The sequence below is a fragment of the Lepus europaeus genome, chromosome 6 (genome assembly GCF_033115175.1).
Source record: "Lepus europaeus isolate LE1 chromosome 6, mLepTim1.pri, whole genome shotgun sequence".
Taxonomy (NCBI): domain Eukaryota; kingdom Metazoa; phylum Chordata; class Mammalia; order Lagomorpha; family Leporidae; genus Lepus; species Lepus europaeus.
The window spans coordinates 113,302,457-113,326,644 of record NC_084832.1 but is presented as its reverse complement, the minus strand read 5'-3'; the positions used below and the strand labels follow the sequence as shown (position 1 = coordinate 113,326,644).

Here is a 24,188-nt window from a genome sequence, read left to right as displayed (position 1 = left end):
CTTGCCCCTTTGCCTTTCTACTTTCACCTTGTGCCATTCTTGTCCCTGCTCTTTCATTTTCTGCTGCACTAACCTTCTTGCTGAACCTTGAGCATTCCAGGTTGCCATATTACATTGCCTCAGCTTCTCATTCTTGCTTTCCTCTCCACAGGGAAAGCTGTTCCCTACAGCTACGTTCCCATCACTAACTCTCTCGTATTCTTGAAGTTTTGTCTCAATGCAGCTTTGCCAGTGCCACTTTCCTTGAGCACTCCTTAAAATTGCATTACTTTTTAACTCATATTTACTTTATTTTTTGTGTCTATTGCCCTTAGTAAAATATAAATTTATCAGGACAAGAGGTTTTTTTTTTTTGTTTGTTTGGTTCATCGTAGGAGTCAAGGCAACATTTCTTAGTTAAGATATATGTGCACCTGTTTGAACAGTACCACAGAAGGACACTAGATAGAGCTCTAATGTCACAATTAACTATAGTACCGGTAAGATCAGAATATTGCAGGAAGATATCAGAGTTGGGTCCTGCATAGAAACCAGCAAATATTTTCAAATAGGACATCACACAAAAACCCAGAGAGTACAGAAAGGAATGCATACATAGAAAAGAATTGAGAAAGCTTTGGAATCTCTCGCCAGGATGGTTGGAGAAAGTCCTCATAATACTAAGTAAGGTTGCAAAGTCTGGGGGAGTTGGCTGATTCATCAAACGTTAAAGCCCAGTGGAAAGAACGGGGCCATCAAAGAAGGAGGTGCCCTTCTCCGAAGGGAGGAGAGAGCCTCCACTTTGACTATGACCCTATCGGAATAAGATCAAAGTCAGCGAACTCTAAAGGCTTCCATAGCCCTGGCAACTCATGACTAGAGCCTAGGGAGATTACTGACGCCATGAACAGGAGTGTCAAATTGTTAAGTCAGCAACAGGAGTCACTGTGTACTTACACCCCATGTGGGATCTGTCCCTAATGTGTCGTCTAAAGCCAAGTGATGCTATGACTGGTACTGAAACAGTATTTTTATACTTTGCGTTTCTGTGTGGGCGCAGACTGATGAGGTCTTTGCTAATTATAGACTGAAGTGATCTTCTGTATATAAAGAGAATTGGAAACGAAAAAAAAAAAAAGGAAAAAAAAAAAAACAACCTGGTGTTAAAATGGAAATGGCATAGAAAATTAATTAATTTGAAAAAAATTATGTAGGATCTCTGTCTTTAATGTGCTGTACATTGCTATTTAATGCTATAATTAGTAATCCAATGGTAGTTTTTTCTTTTTTTTTTTTTTTTTTTTTTTTTTTTTTTTTTATTTTATTTTTTTTTGACAGGCAGAGTGGACAGTGAGAGAGAGAGACAGAGAGAAAGGTCTTCCTTTGCCGTTGGTTCACCCTCTAATGGCCGCCGCGGTAGCGCGCTGCGGCCGGCGCACCGCGCTGTTCCGATGGCAGGAGCCAGGTGCTTCTCCTGGTCTCCCCAATGGTAGTTTTTTCACTTGATGTTGCTATATGGGCAAAATGTTGAAATCTTTACCTAATGTATACTAAACTGATCTTCTGTATATAAAGAGAATTGAAAATGAATCTTTACACGAATGGAAGGGGAAAGGGAGCGGGAAAGGGGAGGGTTGCGGGCGGGAGGGAAGTTATGCGAGGGGGGAAGCCATTGTAACCCATAAGCTATACTTTGGAAATTTATATTCATTAAATAAAAGTTTAATAAATGAAAAAAAAAAAGCCTCAACACCAAAAAAAAAAAAGACATATAAAGAAACAGGTTTAACATGTTTAAAAGAACAAAATTTCTAGAAACTGACCCAAAAATAAAGATAAGAAATGCCAAAGAATTCAAACTCACTGCCATTTACACAATTAATTACAAGAGGAGACAATCAAATGAAATCAGAAAAATGATGTAAAAACAAAATGAGAATATCAATAAAGGTACAGAAACCATCAAGAACAAGACAAATTCTGGAGCCAAAGCATATAATAACTGAATTGAAAAATCCACTAATGAGACAAAACAGCAGAATTGACCAGGCAGAATAACCAAATTCAAAGAAAGAAACTTGAAAATAACAGAGGTAAGCATAAAAAAAATGAAAGAAGAAGAAGCAGAAGAAGAAGGAGAAGGAGAAGTAGAATGAAGAGCCTAAGGGAATTACAGACTACCACCAAGCAGAAAAAACATATTCATTATACGAGAGCCAGAAGAGAAGAAAAAGAGGGAAGGGCATAAGATTCATTTGAAGAAAATAAAGGCCCCAAATTTCTCAAATCTGAATAATTGGAATGAAAATTCAAAAAGCTCAAAAAATTGCAACTAGAACAGATATAAAGAGACTTGCACATAGGGTTGGCGCTGCGGCTCACTAGGCTAATCCTCCACCTGCAGCACTGGCACCCCGGGTTCTAGTCCCGGTCGGGGTGCCAGATTTTGTCCCGGTTGCTCCTCTTCCAGTCCAGCTCTCTGCTGTGGCCCAGGAGTGCAGTGGAGGATGGCCCGAGTCCTTGGGCCCTGCAACCTCATGGGAGACCAGGAGAAGCACCTGATCGACCAGATAGATGTGGTGCATCGGCAGCAGCATGCCACCGGAGTGGCCACTGGGGGGTGAACCAACGGAAGGAAGACCTTTCTCTCTGTCTCTCTCACTGTCTACTCTGCCTGTCAAAAAAGAGAGACCTGCAACAAGACACAACATCAACAAAATGTTAAAAATCACATGAATCAATAAAAAATCTAAACAGGCCTGTATTTAGAAAGAACTGAACTGGTTATCAAAAACCTTCCAATAAAGAAAAACCCAGGACCAGATGGGGTTCACGGGAGACTTCTACCCAATACTTGAAGAAGTAATACCAGTCTTTCAAAAAACTCTTAGCAAGAATCAATGTGGAAGAGATACTCCTAAACTCATTCTATGTGGCTAGAATTATCCTGATACCAAAAATAGACAAAGACACACAAGAAAGGAAAACTTTAGACTAATGTCCCTGATAAATACTGGTGCAACAATCTTCAACACGATAGCAGAATGAATTAAACAGCACATTAAAAGAATGTTAACCCATGACCAAGTGGGACTGGTATATAATATGCAAAGATAATTCAACATATGAAAATAAATCAGTATTACACATCAATTAACAAATGAACACAAACCGTATGATTATCTCAATCAATGCAGAAAAATCACTAGACAAGTTCAACAACCTCTTATGATCAAACCACTGGACAAACTGTAAGTAGAAAGAAGTTACTTCGGGCCAGCGCCATGGCTCAATAGGCTAATCCTCCGCCTCTGGCGCCAGCATCCCATATGGGCACCGGGTTCTAGTCCCAGTTGCTCCTCTTCCAGTCCAGCTCTCTGCTGTGGCCTGGGAGGGCAGTGGAGGATGGCCCAAGTGCTTGGGCCCCTGCACCCGCATGGGAGACCAGGAGAAGCACCTGGCTCCTGGCTTTGGATCGGCGCAGCGCCGGCTGTAGCGGCCACATGGCGGGGTGAATCAACGGAAGGAAGACCTTTCTCTCTGTATCTCTCTCTCTCACTGTCTAATTCTACCTGTCAAATAAGTAAAAAAAAAAAAAAAGAAAGAAAGAAGCTACTTCAACACAATAAAAATCAAACGTGAAGAGCACACAATAACATCCTTTTCAGTGGGGAAAGACTGAAAACCAGAGCTGAGCATTCATTCAGCAGAACAGATGAGATGGCACTTGGGATTCCTGCCTCTCACAGGGGAGTGCCTGTGTTTGAATCCTGGCTCTGCTTCTGACTCTAGCTTCCCATAAGGAACACCATGGGAGGCAACAAGAAATGGTACAAGCACTTGGATCCCTGATACCCGCGCGAGAAATATGGAGTTTTAGGCTCCTGGTTTCAAAATAGCCCAGTTGTGGATTTTAATGGCATTTGGGAAGCAAAACAGCAGATGGAAGTTCTCTACCTTTTTGTGTCCATCTTTCTCGCTGTGTCCTTTCTTTTCAAATAAATAAAAATTAAATAAGAAATGCTGAAATTTTTCCTTTCAAATTGGGAACAAGGTAAGGATGCCCAATATGACTATTCATATTTTACATAATGCTAAATATAGCAATTAGGAAGGAAGATGAAATAAAAGGCATTCAAACTGGAAAACAAGTAGTAAAATTATCTTTGTTCTGATCTTGTTCTGAAAAATTTTCATAAAATATGGTAATTAGTTTAAAAGTTCAGTAACACTGAAGAATAAAATAATCAGAACCCAAAAATGAGTTTTCTATATAATACTAAGGACAAAACAAAAAAACAGAAATCAAGAAAACAAGCCATTTACTGATACTAAAAAGGACAAAATACTTTGGGATAAGCTTAACAAAGGAAATGAAAGATCTATATTCTGTAAACTATACAACATTGATGAAAGAAATTTAAAAAGACACAGATAAGTGAGAAAACATGCCATGGTCATGGCCTGGGGACTTAGAATTGTTAAAATTATCCCAAGCGATTCACGGATGCAATACAATAACTATCAAATACCAGTGACATTTTTTATAAACAAACAAACAAAAAAATCCCAAATTTCATATGGAATCCAAAGTACTCTAAATAGCCAAAACAATACTGAAGAAAACAAAACAGTTGGATACCTCACCATTCCTGATTTCAAACTATGCCACAAAGCAACAGTAATTAGGTATTTCACTGGCATAAAGAGAGATTTAAAGACAATTTCACACAACAGAGAGTGATTTTCAACAGGAATCACAATGGGAAATGAATAGTCTCTTGAACAACTGATGTTGGGGAAACTGGATTATCACATGCAAGTGAATGAAAGTGGACCCCTTGCTTATACCACAGGCAAAAATGAAATCCAAATGTATATTAATTATTGCTATATGAGGCTAAAATCTATCATAATCCTAGAAAAAATGCATTGGGAATGTCACAGGGCATTAGACCTGGCTCTAATTTATTGGATATGACACCTACAGCATGGTCAGCAAAATGATAAATAGATAAATGGGGCTATATTACATTTTTTAAATTATACATATAAAAGAACAAAGTGAAAATGTAACATGTATAATGATAGAAAATAATTCCCAATCATACATCTGATAAGGAGTCAATATCAAGACCATATGATGATATTAAAAAATTTCATGGAAAATGTGTTCTTTGAAAGAATGATGATGAATTTAAAAAATTTTTTTATCAAAATAAACATATATATATATATGTATATATATATGTATTTTTTGACTCCATGTTCCCAGGGCAGCCCCGTTTGGTGTATACCTGTCTCACATCCTTTTGTGCAGAATCACCATTTATATATATATATATATAATATTTATATTTATATATTATATTATATATAAATATGCCTTTCTAATATATAATAAAATATATTATATATATACATATATATATATTTATGAAAGGCAGAGTTACAGAGAAACAGGGAGAGAAAGATATATTTTCTATCTGCTGGCTTACTCCCCAAACAGCTACAATGGCCAGGGCTGGGCCAAACCAAAGCTAGTAGACTGGAGCTTCCTCTTGGTCTCCCATGTAGGTTCAGGGACCTAAGTACTTGTGCCATCTTCTGCTGCTTTCCTAGGTGCATTAGAAGGGAGCTGGATCAGAAGTGGAGCAGCTGGGATTTGAACTAGTGCCCACATAGGACGCTAGCATGGTAGGCAGCAGCTTAACCAGCCACACCACAATGCCATCCCTCATATCCTTGTTTGTTTGTTTGTTGTTTTTTTGGCAGGCAGAGTGGATAGTGAGAGAGAGAGACAGAGAGAAAGGTCTTCCTTTGCCGTTGGTTCACCCTCCAATGGCCACAGCGGTAGGCGCGCTGCGGCCGGCGCACCGCGCTGTTCCGATGGCAGGAGCCAGGTGCTTCTCCTGGTCTCCCATGGGGTGCAGGGCCCAAGCACCTGGGCCATCCTCCACTGCACTCCCGGGCCACAGCAGAGAGCTGGCCTGGAAGAGGGGCAACCGGGACAGAATCTGGAGCCCCGACCGGGACTAGAACCTGGTGTGCCGGTGCCGCTAGGCGGAGGATTAGCCTATTGAGGCACGGTGCCGGCCCCATATCCTTGTTTTTAAGCTGCCTAGATCTGTTATAACTCTTATCAAAGGGCCTGATGCATAAAACCATAAGAATGATATCCACAGTGAAAATCTGTTGTTTAGTGGCTCGGAACATTTTTTTAAAAATGTTCTTTGTGCCATTGTATATAAGACAAACATGTTTTCTGTTTAAAAGTATTCTAAGTGTGCAAATCAGTGACATAATTTACATTTCCAATGTTGTGCAACCATCACCTCTGTCTATTTCCAGGGCTTTTTTTACCCCAACACCCCCCTACACACACACACACACACACACAAAACCCTCTGTAACCATTAAGCAGTAACTCCCCAATCTCTCCTCCTCCCTGGCCTTGGTAACCTTTAACTTTGTGTCTCAATAAATTTGCCAGTTCTAGATACTTCATATAAATAGCATGAGATAAAAGTTGTTGCTTTGAGTCTGGTTTAATCTCACTTAGCACTTGAAAATATTACAAGTGTTGCAAATAATGCTGCCATGAACATTACAGACACATAAGTGTTTGAATCTCTGGTTTTAGGTTTTTTTGGTAAATAACTAGAAGTGGAATTACTAGCCCATATGGTGATTCTACGTTTAACTATGCTTCAAGGAACTGTCAAATTATTTTCCATACCGGCTGTGCCATTTTACATTCCCATCGGCAATGCATTGAAAGTTTTGCTTCTCCCACATGTTCATTAACATTAGTTTTTGATAAAATTTATCATAGCTCTCCTAGTACATGTAAAGTGTTATCTCATTGTCATTTTGATTTGAATTTCCCTGATAGCTAAGGACACGGAGCATCTTTCCATGTGATTGTTGGTCATTTGCTTCTCATCTCTGGAGAAATTTCTACTTAGGGTTTTTGCCCAGTTTTAAATAGGGTTGCTTATCTTACTGTTGTCAACTGTGGGAGGTCTTTATGTAATCTGGATATTAAACCTCATATCAGATATATAATTTGCAATTATTCCATCCCACTCCTTATGCTATCCTTTCACTCTGTTAATGACCTTTTACACACAAAGGATTTTAAATTTGAAAAAGTTCAATATATCTATTTTTTTCTTTTATTAACTATACTTTTAGTGTCATATCTAAGAATCCACTAGGTTTTATATTTTAAGAGTTTTATGGTTTTAGCTTTTATATTCAAGTCTATGATTTATTTTGAGATAACTGTCTGTAGTGCCTGGTGAAGATTTACCTTCATTCTGTTCATATGAAAAGTGATTCACAGGAATTACAGTCCTATATGTTTAAGAGACTATTCTTACCTCCATAAATGGATTTGGCCCCTTTGTCAAAAATCAATTGGCTATAAATACACACATATGCTCAGTTCTAGACTTCCAGGCTTATCACATTAGTGTACACTGTTTGTCCTTGTGACTTGAACAGTTTTGATTACTACATGTTCAAGTAAGCTTGAAGTCAAGAAATGTGTCTTCCAACTTTGTTCTTTTTTAATATTATTCTGGTATTTGGAGACCTTCACCATGCCACACAAATTTGAAGATTGGCTTTTTCATTTCTGAAAAAAACAAATGACTGTTGGAATTTATGGAGGATGTTGAGTATCTTTTCATGTCTTTGTTAGACATTTGCTTTTCTTCTTCTGAAAAATTCTACTTAAGGCTTTTGGCTATTTTTAAACTGGGTGTTCTGTTTTACTGTTGAGTTGTAAACAATTCTTATTGAATCTGGGCATTAACCCACTATCAGTTATACTATTTCCAATTATTTTGTTTAAAATTTTTTAATTTCAATCCTCAGGTCATGGTAAATTTGTAGAGCGAGTTATACAATATTGATATTTTAACAATAATGTTTTCTAATCCATGAACACTAGATGTCTATTTAGGTCTTAATTTCTTTCAGCAGTTTTTTTATAGCAGGCAGTGTACACATTAGATTTTTTTGTACCTCCTTTTAAAATTTTAATTCTAGGAATTTGCTTCTTTTAGAATTTATTGCAAATAAATCTACTTTATTGATGTTAAGAATGTTCATTGCTAGTGTACAGAAACACATTTGACGCTTACATGTGATTTTGTGCCATGGAACAGTGTTCAATACATTTATGGGCTCTTATAAATTTTTAATGGATTCTTTCAACTTATCCATCCATAAGATCATGTCATCTGCACACAGAGATAGTTTTCCCACTTTATTTCTAATTTGTATGCCTTTCATTTATTTTTCTGGTATAAATGCTCTGGCTAGAACTAAAGTACAATCTTGAAAAATCAGTGTTAAGAGTACTGTTGTACCATTCTTCATCATAGGGAGAAAGCTTCCATTTATTCAACATTGAATATGATGTTGGCTGTGGCTCCTCCTTAAATGCACTTTTTTATGTTGAGATAGTTTCCTTTTATTACAATTTTCTTAATGTTTTTATAATAAAGGGGTATTGGGTATTAGTCAAACACCTCTTCATCATTAGTTGAGATGGTCATATGTTTTATTTTTTGATTAAGGCAATTAAATTGATTTGTTATAAGTTACATTGATTTATGTTATAGTGACATGTATTGTATTACATTTACTGATTTTCATCTATTTAATCCTGCTTGAATTTCTCAAAAATGGTACTTTATTATGGTATAAAGTCTTATCAGTATACTGTTGACTTTGGTTTGTTAGTGCTTTGTTGAATTTTTAAAAAAAATTTTTAATTAATATTTATTAATTTTATTTATTTAGAACAGTTTTAGATTTACAAAAATAATTACTGTAGAGTTTCTACATACTCCTTCTTTCCACACATAATTTCCCTCTATTATTTACACTTCATACTAGTATAGTATGTTTATTTATAATGATGGACCAATACTGATATACTAGTATTAAAGGAAGCCCATATTTTACATGAGGGTTCATTCTGTGTGCTGAACACTCCACAGATGTTGACAAATATGAAATAGGATGTATCCTTCATTATTGTATTGTGCAGAATACTTTCTGTTCCCTAATAATCCTCTGTGGTGTATCTATATGTTCCTTCTCTCCCTCAAGACCTTGTCAACTACCGATATTTTTACAGGCTGCATACATTTGTCTTTTCCAGAATGTCATACACTTGAAATCAGTGCAGCTCGAGCCGTTGCAGCCACCTGGGGAATGAACCAGTGGATGAAAGACCTCTCTCTCTCTCTCTCTCTGCCGCTCTGTAGCTTTGCCTTTCAAATAAAATCAAATAAATGAAAAAAAAAAAAAAACCCAAACTTCTAAATACCATAACATTGGCATTAAGGTTTCAACATGTGACTTTTTGGGGTGGCAAAAGTATTCAGTCCACAACATTATACTTCAGAATTTTTATTTCAGTTTTGTAGTTTTCCTCTCTATCCAGACTTGCCCTGTGATATGCCCAAGGTGAAAGCTTATGATCTTTCTGGTTTTCTATGAGCAGGTGTCTTGTTTGCCCTGGGCACATGTATGGTTTTGTAAATACCTCCAGGTCCATCATTGCTTTTGGAAGAACTTCTTCCCTGGCTGCTCCCCCAGCCTTCAGTAGTTTGCAGATTTCAACCATAATCTTTTACTCCAGGCATTGGTAGGTTGTTTCCATATGTAGTTTACCTGTCTTACATTTTCAGAAATTCCCTGCCACATTTTTGGCTTGAGTAGGCTCCAAATTAGGCAAAACGGAGATAAGTGCCTTGTGCTCATCTTTTCATAGTCTCCAGACTGGTTAAAACAATCCTACACGATAATTTGAGAGTAAAATCTACTCTGCTCCCAATGGAACTGGGGATTAGGGTCCTACACTGAAAATGTATTCCTGCCTTCGAGACTTTTGCTGCCCCAGAAGTGGATGACTTGCCAAAATGAGGCCGGTGCGGTGGTGCAGCGGGTTATCGCCCTGGCCTGAAGTACTAGCATCCTATATGGCTGCCGGTTTGAGTCCCAGCTGCTCCTCTTCCGATCCAGCTCTCTGCTGAGGCCTGGGAAAGCAGTGGAAGATGGCCCAGGTCCTTGGGCCCCTGCACTCATGTATGAGACCCGGAGGAGGCTCCTGGCTCCTGGCTTCAGATCCGCACAGCTCTGGCCATTGCTGCGAACTGGGGAGTGAACCATCGGAAGGAGAACCTCTCTCTCTCTCTGCCTCTCCTTTTCTCTTTGTGTAACTCCTTCAAGTAAATAAATAAATCTTAAAAAAAAAAAAAACCCAGCAGAAGCCTTCCCTACATTTTAAATTTGTCTTTTTTTTCCTCCTTCAGTGTTCACTTAGTTGCTGTAAAACTATTTTTCAGGGTTCTGACAAAATTGGTGCTGCCAGTTTTTCCAGAATGCCGTGACATGACAGGAACTTGAGAGCTGCTTACTTGACCATTTTTTTTCTGAAATTAATTCTTCAAAAATATTTTTAAGTAAATTAATCTTGGTCAAATCATAAGGAAGGAAGTGATCACCATTAGATTGTCAAATCTGAAAAAAAAGTTCTTTATGTTATTTGAGAGAAGTTTTTTGGCATTGGTCAGTAAATTGTCACTTCCCATTGTAAGTAGAACCATGCCTTGCCCAGAGATGTCTGTGTTCTGATCTCCATAACAACAAATAATAACTTTATGGGATTTTTGATGACTGTAGTTTCTTGTTTGTTCCTTCCCTCTAGGGGACCATTTTTATTCTTAATGGAGAACATCAATTCACAGCACAGTCACTGAAGATCTGCTGTTTTGAATCCTTGAAACAGAATTTGGTTGGGTTCTTAAGTATGGTCTCAGTTATCATTCCATTGCCTTGCCTCCGGAGTAGCATCTGATTCCATTTCCTTGTAGACAGTATGAGGCTGGTTTGTTTATTTGATATTCATTTTAATTTAAAAATTATATTGTTTTGTTTCTTAATTTTTGGCATTCTGAAAGTGTTTAATAATTTGGTTGTAATTTTATTTATAAAATTCTTTAAAGAAAATTTTTTTACCACTTTATTGGGGGTATAGTTGATGTACAGTTTATGAGTTTAAACATATATCATTATTGTTATCATTACTATTCTGTCTCATATAAAGGAGCTTTCAAAGAAATTCACAAAAAGATTTTTGTGTAAAATGCCTATATCTTCAATTTTAAGAGAAAGATTCGCTCAAGACAAAAGATTGACTCATGAAGTAAAAATTCTCAAAACAGAATCCTAAATTGGCCCTGGAAGAAAAGTGGTAATAGATGTAAACACATGAGCTAGAATTTTAGGAGATGGCATGAGTTAGTATACAGAGACTGATGATATCTCTTCTTCAATTATTATCATAGTGTGAAGGGGGCACTATTAACCTTGTTCCTAATTGAGGACTGAAGTTAAGATAAAGAAAGATACGACTTCTTCAGAGCTTAAAAAATGGCAAAAGAATAAGAAAGTTGCTATCTCCAGGGAAAAATGATAGACCAACCCCACAAGAATATAATGTTTTTTGACTGAGAGATTTCAAAACAGAGTTACCGATATTCACATTGATCTTACTGATTTTAACGAGTCACTAACAAAGAGGCAGCTGGCAGGGAGATAAAAGTTAAAGTCTGTATTTACCTGTAAGCGTGGCAGGTCAGTTACTTATTTATCCTGGCCACAGCTCTGGACTTGGAGTCCGAAGACAGTTCCAGGTTTCCACTTGTCACATGTACAGTTTGGATGAACTCGGTTAACTTATGTGAATTTCAACTGATTTACTCAATAAACACTTATTGAGCAACTACAATATGCCAGTTACACGCTGAATCTTGAGACAAGTACACAGCAAAAAGGGCAATAAAAACAAAGAAGAAACAAAACAATCTCAAAAGAACTAACAGTTCCCTAAGGGCTGCTCATGATGAACAAATAACAAGATGACACGTACTGTCATTGGTGGACACCTGCACTGTAATGAGTACACAGTAAAAGTAATTCTCTCTGGACACCTTAAAGTTCTCATCCACCTGTAACAGGAGCACTAAGTTCTGAAAGGACAATAGAACTTTAGAAACTAAAGACAAAACAAAGCACTTAAAAACAAAAAAAGTTAATGAAAACACAAGAGTTAACAAAAACAGAGAGTTAATGAAGAGTCCCTGAGCAGAGAAAGAACACGGACTTATTTGAAAAATAGAAGGAAGATCTGTGTAGGTGGAGCCCAAGGAGAAAAATTTGCCAAGCTTCATTTTAAAATATGATATAAGAGATTAAATTGTAGAGTGTTCGCTCAGGCAGTCATAAAGAAGATGAACTTACTGCCGAGAAATCTGTAAGAAAGTTGAGTTCAAAAGAAAAAAATGATGAGTAGAAATGGAAAGAGAGAAACAAGGTTACAGACACACACTTGGGAGAGTTTTACAAGGAGACCCAACATGATGTGGGCATAACAGAAAATAAAGATTCTGATTTGCATAACCCTTTGTAGGACCACGATTATTTAGCATGAGAAACAGAAGAAAAAGAGAAGTCTTGGCATTAAAGACAAGCAAAATTTCAGAAGCCTGAAAATAAATGCAGATCCAGTAGAAGAAACTAAGGCAGGTCGGTGCCTGGAGCCGGTGCTGCAATTGGCCAAATCAACTGCTATGGTTAATCCTTTTAAAAATTTTATGTTTGCCCTTTTAATTTTCTGTACATTTCTGGCTTTCTTATTTGATTCACTTCAGCCAGTTTTACGTATTATGTGTCAAAATCCCTATCATTTTGTGATACCCTAGCAGCAGCACTTACCTGAGCTTTAATTGCTTACAAATTGTAAATGCATCATTTAGAAGATGAGATTCTTCTGTTTTTAACATAATGTTTTAAAATACACTAGTGTTCTGATAGTAGATTTTTACATAATTTTTAAATCATATACCTGTAATGTGCTTTGAGAGAGGAAGGTTAAGTTCCTAGTATTCAGAGGTCACTGCCCTAAAATTGTGGTAATTCTGTACTCCATGTTACCTTTGGCTCTTGGACTCGATGCTTCTGGTATTGATCTTGGTTTCTCATTTTAGTGATTATAATACTCGCGCTGTTAAAATCCACAACTGCTAGGCTATTTTTGGTAGATTTCAATACACTCAGTCTTCAGCACCCTTCCACCATCATGCACGGTTTGGTGGTAAACATTTAGGTGTTACCTACAAGTGTCCCTCAGGGCAAAATCAGAGCAGAGGTTGAAAGCAAGGGAGCTGCTTAGCCTAGGTAATTCTCTCCGACAAGCAATGCTCTCAATATCCCTGTAGAACTAGGTTATAGTGTTCCCAAAGCAGGTTCTCGCTGAGGACTGAGGGACTCCCTGGCCAGAGGAATACTGGACAAAGAGCAGGAGGACACGTGCTTTGCTAGTGACTTGTGTTCCTCATCCACAGGCTCATCTCCCTCCCTTCTTATGAACTCTTCAGGCTCCTATTGGCAGACACCTGTTCTTTAGTCCTTTCCCTGTACCTTGTAAAAGCAAGAGTAACCATCACAATCAGGAAACACAGGACAGAGAGTAAAATCTGTGAGGAAGAGGAATCTCTTGAAAAGAGAGTGAGGGGTGGGTACTTGGTCTAGCTGTTAAGACACTCAGGCCCCACACTAGATTATCTGAGTTCAATGCTAGGCTCTGGCTCCCAATTCCAGCTTCCTGCTAATGTATACTCTGGGAGGCAGCAGTGATGGGTGAAGAACTTGACAGAGGCTATTACTTTTTAACAGCAAGAATGTATATAAAAAAGAATTCTTTTTATATATTGATTAGCAGGCACTGAACCTAGAATTTTATATTTAGCCTAATAGTCATTCAACTGTACGAGGTCTCAAAAATTGGCGTATAGAGTGACACATCGAAAAAGTTTTAGAGGAATTACTTATCTAAAAGAAGAATTAAATCCTAAAGGTGTTGCATGAGATTTACAAAATAAGACTTCATAAATTTTGCTACTGATTTTTTTTTTTGACAGGCAGAGTGCACAGTGAGAGAGAGAGAGAGAGACAGAGAGAAAGGTCTTCCTTTGCTGTTGGTTCACCCTCCAATGGCCGCTGTGGCCGGCACACCACGCTGATCTGAAGCTAGGAACCAGGTGCTTCTCCTGGTCTCCCATGGGGTACAGGGCCCAAGCACTTGGGCCATCCTCCACTGCACTCTCAGGCCACAGCAGAGAGCTGGCCTGGAAGAGGGGCAACCAGGACAGAATCCGGCGCCCCGACCGGGGCTAGAACCAGTGTGCTGGCACCACAGGCAGAGGATTAGCCTATTGAGCCGTGGCGCCGGCCTTGCTACTGATTTTTTAAAAAATAAGAGCAAATATAGGACTGGTAGAAAAATAGTTATGGTATACAAACTTAAAATTTTAGATTTAAAATCCAGATAGAATCAATTACAGAAAGTAAAGAGACATATTCAAAAACATGTGAACATATGTCTTAGGCTGCTGTGTCTACTGTCACAAAATAGACAAACAACAAAACTGGGTGGCTTGTAAATAATACAAATGTGTTTCTTGCGGTTCTGGAGTTGGGTAGTTTGAGATCAGGGCACCAGCAGATTTTCACTCTGGTCAAATCCATCTCGCTGTAGCCTCACCTGATGGGAGGGGCAAGGGAGCTCTCACACTCCTTTTCACAAAGGCAGAGAACACCTAATTTCCAATACAATCTTCTTGTTGATTGTCAATCAACATATAGATTTTGGGAAGGCAAACATTTAGACCCTAGCAACATGCTGCAGGATTTGCCTTGCTATGGAAAACTAAACATATCAATCAAAAAATGTAAGAAAGCATAGACAGAAGGAGGGTAAACTATCAAAAAATTATTTTTCTTATTGTTATTCCCTAAATAATACAGAAAAGCTATTTACATAGCATTTGCATTATATTAAATATTATAAATAATGCAGAGATTGTTGAAACTACAAAGAAGGATATGTGTAGCTTATATGCACATTTTATGTGACTTGAATATCCTTGGAGTCTGGTATCCACAGGGGGCCTGGAATCAATTCCTTATGGATCCTAAGAATGGATGTGTGTCAATTCTCTTCAATCTCTTTTAGAGGAGAGAATTTGTAGGAACATTACCTCACTCTATGAGGCCAGCATTATTCTTAAACAAAAACCAAAGACATAAAAAAGAAAACCAAAGACCTCTATCTCTCATGAATACTGACATAAAAGCCCTCAGCAAATACTAGCAAATTGAACCCAACAATGTATAAAAAGAAATAAACACATAATCAAGAGGCATGTATCCCAGGCATGAAATGGATGTAACCCACCAAACCAACAGGCTAGAAGTGGGGAAATCATATGGTAATATTCACAGATATAGAAGAAGCATCTGATGAAAATCTGACACTAATTCATGATAAAGACTCTCAATACACCACGAATGAAGGGAAACTTCTTTAACTTGATAAAGAATATCTACCAAAACCCAACAGCTAAAATCCTACTAAATGGTGAAAAACTAGAAGATTTGCCCCAAAGATCAGGAATCAGGCAAGGATGTCCCCTTCCACCAGTGCATCTCCATGCTGTACTGGAAGTCCTAACCAATGCAATAGAATATGAAAAAGAACTAAAATATATACAGATTGACAAGAAAGAAAAAACAACCAACTGTGTTTGAAGATGACATGATCATCTATGTGGAAACTGTCAAAGAATTTATTTTAAAAACCTCTGGAAAGCATGACTTTGAATATTTTCACCATGAAGAAAAGTTAAATGAGGAGACATGTAAATGCATATATAAATAAATATATATACAAATATATATTATGTATCTATATTTTAATAAAATATACCTATATTTACATATATATATATTTTAGTAAATAGATACACCAAAAAGTGCACAGAATAAGCAGAAACCTCTTCCAGAAAGATAGCAAGTAAGTACTTGAAAAGCTGTTCTACATCCCAGTAATTAGGGACATGCCAATTAAAACAGCAGCGAGACCACTACATGACCATTAGATGGCCTGGAATCTGGAAGACTGGCAGAGCAGGGAAATTGCTCTGTAGGACAAAATAATGATGGGCTTGTGTCACACATTTTTCTAAACCCAAAGAAGGACAACAGCAAGAATCAACCCTAATGTAAACTGGCTTTGGGGTTATTGTGATGTTTGTCAGTGTAGGTTTGGCAATTTTAATGTAACACACTGGCAGGGGATGTTGAATTGTGTGGAGGCAGGAGATACATGGGAAATCTCTGCACCTTTCTCATTTTTTTCTGTGGATAAGACACTGCTCTAAAAAATAAAATCTTAAATATAAGATTAATATTAAAAGGCTAAATGTACATAAAAGAGTAGATGTGCATAGATACGTGGATAATTCATCTTTATAGGATTGTGTCTAATTTACATTACACATACTGTTAATTCTCTAACCTCTAACTGCTCTCCATATATGTTGAGAAGGACCACTCTGAAAATCCGACTTGCTCCTACCAGCTTACCATTTGCCATGCATGTGCTAGTGAAATCACTGTGACCGTTACTGTGTTTCTCCTGGAAACCAGAATCTAATTCATCTGCATTAACCAATACATTTTCCTAGTGACTGCCCTTCTGCTTAAATATTATTCAAATATTTCATCACAGTAGACTTGAACAGTAATCCCTGAAAACAAACAGATTTCATGTTCCCTGGCCAAAGTTAAAAGACATCTTTATTTAACATTGTTGCAATTGAGTTCTATCTCTATGGTCTTTATTCATCTAAACTTTATTCATCAACTGTTAACTAAGTAAAAAACTAAAACATTGGTCAAAAAATGATGGTGACCAATTTCATGACTGCTTCAACGATTCTCCACGGCAGAGTTTAAAGGTTTTGGCGTGGGGCCACGGGTTTCTGAATTACAAGGCAGGTGATTCGAGGCAAATTTCTCAACTTTGCAGAGTCTTGGTTATGTCACAATGCACTGTGCTCAAAGTATTTTTTCCTATTTATGAAAATGGCAGGGGCCTTACGGCACAACAGGTTAAGCCGCCGCCTGTGAAGCCAGCATCCTATCTGAACTCCGATTTGAGTCCTGGCTGCTCTACTTCCAATCCAACTCCCTGCTAATGAACTTGAGGAAGCAGGGGAAGATGGCCCAAGTTCTTGGGCCCCTGTCACCCAGGGAGACGTGGATAGGGTTTCAGGCTCCTGGCTTCAGCTGGCCCAGCCCTGGCAATTTTGGCCACTAGGGAGTGAGCCAGTGGATGGAAGATCGATCTCTCTTTCTCTTTCTCTGTCAAATAAATAAAATATTTTTTTTAAAAAACAGTAAAGGCCAGTATCATTTAATGACTCCACAGTTTTGTGACAAAGCCAAAGGGCAGTATTATTATTTTTACTGACTTAGAAAAAAAATTATAAGGCTTTCTGAAGACTTCAAGCAGGTGTGTGGACCAGTACTTTTGATTACTGCAAATTCTTTTTTTAAATTTACTTATTTATTTATTTTTTTTTGAAAGGCAGAGTGGACAGTAAGAGAGAGAGACAGAGAGAAAGGTCTTCCTTCTCTGTTGGTTCACCACCCCCCCAATGGCCGCTGTGGCCGGCGCACCGTGCTGATCCGAAGCCAGGAGCTAGGTGCTTCTCCTGGTCTCCCATGCAGGTGCAGGTCCCAAGGACTTGGGCCATCCTCCACTGCCTTCCTGGGTCACAGCAGAGAGCTGGACTGGAAGAGGAGCAACCTGGACAGACCCCAGCGCCCTGAGGGGGACTAGAACCCAGGGTGCCAGCGCCGCACGTGGAGGATTAGCCTATTGAGCCGTGGTGCTGGCCAGATTATTGCAAATTCTTTACATTAGATCATATTACTTAAGGTATCAGAATAAAAAATGTCATTCTCTAAGGCAAAGTATTTAAATAGTTCAGGGTTACAGGTCATTTAGGTTGATTCTCAAAATATTTTTCACCTGTTATTCATTACACATCTTTTATTTCAAGCACATTAAAAGTATCTCTTAATCCATCAAAAACCAAAGAGACAATATAAAAATATTTCTAAATTTCAACATTAATAAACTCTTTTTTTTTAAACAGGCAGAGTTAGACACTCAGAGAGATAGAGAAAATAAACTCTTAAATGTCAGAAATGTTACCAAAGAAATATCTTAATCACATTTAAAGACAAAACAATATGGATCATTTAGTTAATTCTTTAATGTTTACTTCAACTGAAAATTCTAATTCAAAATATAATGTTCTTTTTAACAACTGGCTGACTTTTCTATAGAGAAAAATTTCCTTATTCGCTTGTTTTAGTTTGGAAACATGAAACTCATTTCACCTTGAATCCATGGCAGAGTCTACCTCTCCGTTTCTTTGAAGGCTTTTCCTCTGCTGTGTTATTCGAATGTTGATTTTGGTCCATGATTGAACTACAGATATTATGTGAATGATTTCAGTTGTTGTTGATGCTTGATTAGAAATGATCACCTATTCAGGGAGAAAAAGTATAACTTATTTCATATCGACAATATACACTTTAGAAATTACAACAGCCACAAGGTCAACATCAGTCAATCAATCACTAATATTCATTCAGGGTCCACTGTATTCTGACCACTGGGCTAGGTCAATGCTGGACACAAGAGGAGGAAAGAAACATGCACAGAACTCCTAGCTTTAGGGAGATAAACTTATGGAAAGAAATCTGAAACAAATAAGTAAGGTTAAAAATAGTAAATAAGGTAATAAGGGGTCTTTAAAAAGTTTATGGAAATGCATATTAACTAAAAAATGATACTTAGGAGTTCAAAATTTTTTGCACCAAACTAAACATTTTTTAAAAAAATTTTTTGACAGGCAGAGTGGTCAGTGAGAGAGAACATTTTATTTAATTACATTTTTTTTTTACCCTTTTGAAGTACCCTCTGAGGATCACACTCTAGTTCATGTGTATAAACATTTTAATTACAGAAATTAAGATTTCTATATTTTTATCTATATAGTTTATAAGATTTATGAAAGCGAACATAATTAATTCATATCTATTGCTTTGCAATGTACCAAACAGTGCCTTGCAAATAGTACATATTCAAAATAGGTAGAAAAATAATGTAATTAAGTGGTAATTAGGATGGCCTAAGATGGTTTCACAGAGCAGGTATTTCCGGTATAAGCCTCAAAAAGCAGATTGAGTTTGAATCTCTCTCTTTTTTTAAAGGAATTTATTTTATTTATTTATTGATTGATTGATAGGCAGAGTTAGGCAGCGTGAGAGAAAGAGACAAAGAGAAAGGTCTTCCTTCCGTTGGTTCACTCCCCAAATGTCTGTTATGGCTGGCGCGCTGCGCCGATCCAAAGCCAGGAGCCAGGTGCCTCCTCCTGCGCCGGCGCCGCAGGCGGAGGACTACCCAAATGAGCCGCAGTGCTGGCCATTTAAAGGAATTTATTAATATATTAGATTATCAGGGTCACAGCACATGCATCATAATTACTACAACACAATTCTTATCAATTCTCATGTTAATGTGAGTTTTTTGTCCTTCCTCCCTCCTCTCCTTCCCTCCCCTCTTTCTTTCTTTCCACCTTTCTTTCCTTCTTTGCTTCCTTCCCTTTTCAGTTGTAGACGAACACATTTTACTCTACATTATAGTCAACGGCTTGTTGCTGCAGTAGAGTTCAACAAATAAAAAGTGAAAAGACTATATTTCAGCAGGAATATAAGCAAGGACTATAAGCACTCTCTTAAGGAGAGCGAGTGAGGAAAGGCCGGGAGGTGCAGCAGGTTAAGCTGTTGCTTGAGATGCCCACACACCACATCAGAGTGCCTGGGGTCAGGTTCTCTCTACTTCACCCCCGATCTAGATTTCTGTTAATGGCTACTCCAGGAGGCAGCAGGCGGTAGCTTTGGTATCCGGGTCCCTGTCAACCACACAGGAGACTCACATTGAATTTTAGGCTCTTAGCTTTGGCCTGGTACAGCTATGGCTATTTCAGGAATTTGAGGAGTGAACTAGTGGGTAGATCTCTCTCCATATCTTTCTCTCTCTTTCTCTGTCTCTCTCTCTCCCTTTCAAATAAACCAAAAATAATAAATAAATAACATTTTAGATAAGAAAGAAGTTATAATATCTGAAATATTTACTAACTTAAGAATTCACAAAATTGGATTCCATTAAATTAGAAATTGCCATAATAAACAGATAAAAAATAATAAGTGCTAGAAAGGGTGCAGAAATCTTTGAACTCGCATTCTCTGCTGGTGGAATTAAATGATGCAGCCACTTTGGAGAACAGCCTGGCAGTTCTTCAAGACATAAAACTGAGTCATCATCCCTTGACTACTTGTAGGTTGGTTCTACTTCTAGGTGTGTAGTCAAGGGCCACATAATGGCATTACAGTCAACAACAGACCACATGCACAACAGTATGTACCCCACTACTGGGTGTGTCATAGATAAAACACCCAGATTTGTGTAAGCATACTCTAATGTTCACAGAATGATGAAATTGTCTATTGATACATTTCTTGGAACATGTCCATATCACTGACACATGACTGTACTCCCAAGGGAAACTAAAACATCTGTCCACACAAAATTTGTACACATATGCTCATAGTAGCATTATTTATAATGGTGCCAAAATAGAAATATCCCAATGTCCATCAATAAAGGAATTAAGGAATCAATAAACAAAATACATTTTACCCACACAATGGAATATGTTACAATAAAAAGAAATGAAGTACTGATATATGCTACAACATGTATGGACAGTGAAAATATTATGTGAAGCAAATAAGCTAGTCACAGAAGACCACATATTGTATGATTCCATTTATATGAAATATCCAGAATAGAAAAAAACTGTAGATACAGAAAATAGATTATTGGTTGTTCAGGGTTGGGGGAGGATTCCTCTGGGTGGGGTAACAAAATGCTTTAAACTTGATTGTGGGGGTGGGCTTTGTAGCAGAGTGGGATGCCTGCCACCTGGGATGCCTGCATTCCACATGGAAGTGCCTGGGAATGAGTCCCACCTCTGCTTCCTGATAATGTGCCTGGGGGGGCAGCAAATGATTGCCCAGGTATCTGAGTTCCCGCCACTCGCCACTCGTGTGGGAGACCTGCATGAAATTCAGGCTCCTGGCTTCAGCCTGGCCTAATCAGGGCTGTTACAGGCATTTGGGAAGCAAACCAGTGGCTGGAGGATGTTTCTCTGTCTCTCCCTTTTCCTGTCACTCTGATTTTCAAAAAAAAAAATTTTTTTTTCACAGATGGACTCCGGTCACGGTTGACCTTAACACCACCACAATCTTGGTTTATTTTAATTTTGTTCATGTATTTTTAACAGAAAATACTGCATGTAGAAATAAAAATAATACATAATCTAAAACCAAGTGGAGAACCTATTGTAGAAGAGTGAATTGAGGGAAAAATTTGACACAAATCTATAAAACAGGGCCTTAATGGCTCTCAAAATTGTAGTATCTCTTACACTTTGACCCCAAAGTTCCAATTGCTACAGATAGGATCAAAAATAAATAAAATGATATATGACCTATTAAGACAAGCTTCGAACATGAAATAATTAAATACAACCTAAATGCCTAACAAAATGGAACTCATGAAATACATTATGGACAATGGGGTATTCTGCAACCACAGAAAAATGAGGAGGCCCTTTGTTAATATGAAATTAAGTATATTCCACAGGACAACAAAGTACAAAACAGTGTTAATGGTATGTGGCCATTTATATTATAAAGGAAACTATGTATTTAGTTACAAATTTCTATCATATTTGTGAGACTGACCACAAAAGTCCAGCAGTAATGATTTTGGTGTTACAAATACATTTTAGTGAGCAGGTAAGTTTTATAATAACAATCTGTGAAAAGCAAAGATCATGCCATGTTTAGCACAAACATCTCTGTATGCTTCTTTCCCAAGAATTTACATTTTAGGAATTCATTTCTTTTTTTACCACTTAATCCAACAATTGCAAATCTTTCTGAAGAACTTGCAAAGTAGATTGTGCATATTACCATTATAATTTCAAGGGACACAGAAAATAGCCCAAGTCAAGTGACCTAACTGCTAGCATGTAACTTTGGAACTCGGAAGGAAAAAATGAAAACAGCAGTTACTAACTTCTTTGACCCTTCATAGTGGAGCTTTCCCCATCACCACCTTACTAAGGCAATAATAATCATCTTTTAAGAGCAGACACTGTTCTAATTTGGAGGAGGGAAGTAATTTGGATAGAGCCCTTATTTGTGCTAGGAACTGTGCTGAACAGATCATTTTTTTCATTTACTAAGAGATAAAATCATCTAGAAAATCGTGCTCTTCTCTAACTCTTAGTGAACTTGAGTTGAAGAGGGAAAAAATAGGTGGTTAAATGATTTGGGGACACATTTTTCTTTTTTTTTTTTTTGCCAGGCAGAGTGGACAGTGAGAGAGAGAGACAGAGAGAAAGGTCTTCCTTTGCTGTTGGTTCACCCTCCAATGGCCACCACGGCCGGCGCACTGCGCTGATCTAAAGCCAGAAGCCAGGTGCTTCCTCCTGGTCTCCCATGGGCTGCAGGGCCCAAGCACTTGGGCCATCCTCCACTGCCTTCCTGGGCCACAGCAGAGAGCTGGCCTGGAAGAGGGGCAACTGGGACAGAATCTGGCACCCCGACCGGGACTAGAACCCGGAGTGCCGGTGCTGCAGGCTGAGGATTAGCCTATTGAGCTGCGGTGCCGGCCACATTTTTATTTCTTTGTCTGCCAGCTTCATTATTTAGTTTAAGATGAAATCTAAAATGTCAGTATGTACTCTAATTCCATGTAATTAGTGAATATAATTCTTTTGTAGTATATATTAAGAAGTTAACTAGGAGTCCATTTTTTCAGACTCAAAGTTCCATTTACGTAGAATATAACAGGAACAGGATTTCAAATTCCATTTTTAAGATGTATGAATTTCTGCAATATATATTTAAGTGTATAAACTTGAAGAACATTTGTCTTCAGAAGGGATATTTAATAGATGTTGATGGCTTAGGACATAATTTTATAGAAAATACAAAGTTTGAAAAAGGTGGAAAAGTTGGCATGAACATCCAAACTTTTTTTTTTTTTTTTCGTAATTCATGGAAATTTCCTACACAGAAGAAATGCTGCAATTAGAGAATTTCAAAGAAACTTACCTGGACTTAGACTCCTACAGCCATTTCAACAAGTCCATCCTTTATCGTTTGCAAGAGACCCTCTTTAAATAGTCAGTTGGCTTTTGGTTTATCAGTCCAGTGATGATTAACCATCCCATAAGGTCATTGCCCTGGGCAAATAGAAGAAATGTACCTAGCTAATTCTAGGGGTTCACTCTAGATGCCTATATTTTAAAGGTTTATTAACAATGGTCTACCTATCTTTTGCTTGTAGAGCTCTTTGTTTAAAGGAGCACTGAATCTGTGATTATAAAGAAAATTGAAAGTACATTATTGCAAAAAATAAAAAGAAAGGAAAAAAAGGAAAGAGGAGGGAGGGAAGAAAGAATCATTATATTCTTGGAATCATACCTATGAAAGTCATGAAATCTATTCTTTATATGTTAATAAATAAAAATGTAATAAAATATTTAGAATGACTTTAAAAAGTTTCTCAGAACTTATACATAATTTTATGTTGATGTTAAAAAATAAGCTTTATTACTGAGACTGACATATTTGTTTATTCAGTCAAATTGGTTAAGATATTTTATTTAGAAATACAAATATAACAGACTATCAAAAATGTTCCAGACTTCCAAATAGAAAACAATTCGGGCCATTTCTTCTCAACAGTTTACTCAGGAATAATTTTATGCAGATTTAAATGCAAATAATGATACATTTTTATACTTTATTATTTACCACAGATCAGGGGAAACATTTTTCTTTTAGGGACTGGCTCATTTCACTAAACACAAGGGTTTCAGGCCGGCGCTGCGGCTCAATAGGCTAATCCTCTGCCTGCGGTGCCGGCACCCTGGGTTCTAGTCCTGGTCGGGGCGCCGGTTCTGTCCCGGTTGCCCCTCTTCCAGGACAGCTCTCTGCTGTGGCCCGGGAAGGCAGTGGAGGATGGCCCAAGTCCTCGGGCCCTGCACCCGCATGGGAGACCAGGAGAAGCACCTGGCTCCTGGCTTTGGATCAGCGAGATGCGCCAGCCGCGGCGGCCATTG

The 24,188-nt window shown here is 37.9% G+C and overlaps 1 protein-coding gene across 2 annotated transcripts in view; it reads right to left on the bottom strand.

Annotated features, from left to right (window-relative positions):
• LOC133761936 (solute carrier organic anion transporter family member 1B3-like) overlaps positions 1 to 23,282 on the bottom strand; it is a 68,427-nt gene extending 45,145 nt beyond the window's left edge. The window contains exons 1-2 of one of the 2 annotated variants that reach the window (XM_062194924.1): positions 23,176 to 23,282; positions 18,319 to 18,467 (exon numbers count right to left, since the gene is read on the bottom strand). In XM_062194924.1, the coding sequence (XP_062050908.1) occupies positions 18,319 to 18,402 (84 nt within the window). In that variant the 5' untranslated portion in view covers positions 18,403 to 18,467; positions 23,176 to 23,282. Of the gene's footprint in view, positions 1 to 18,318; positions 18,468 to 23,175 lie in introns of those variants that run through there. The other variant, XM_062194925.1, reaches the window with a different exon arrangement.
• Positions 23,283 to 24,188: the final 906 nt, after the last annotated feature.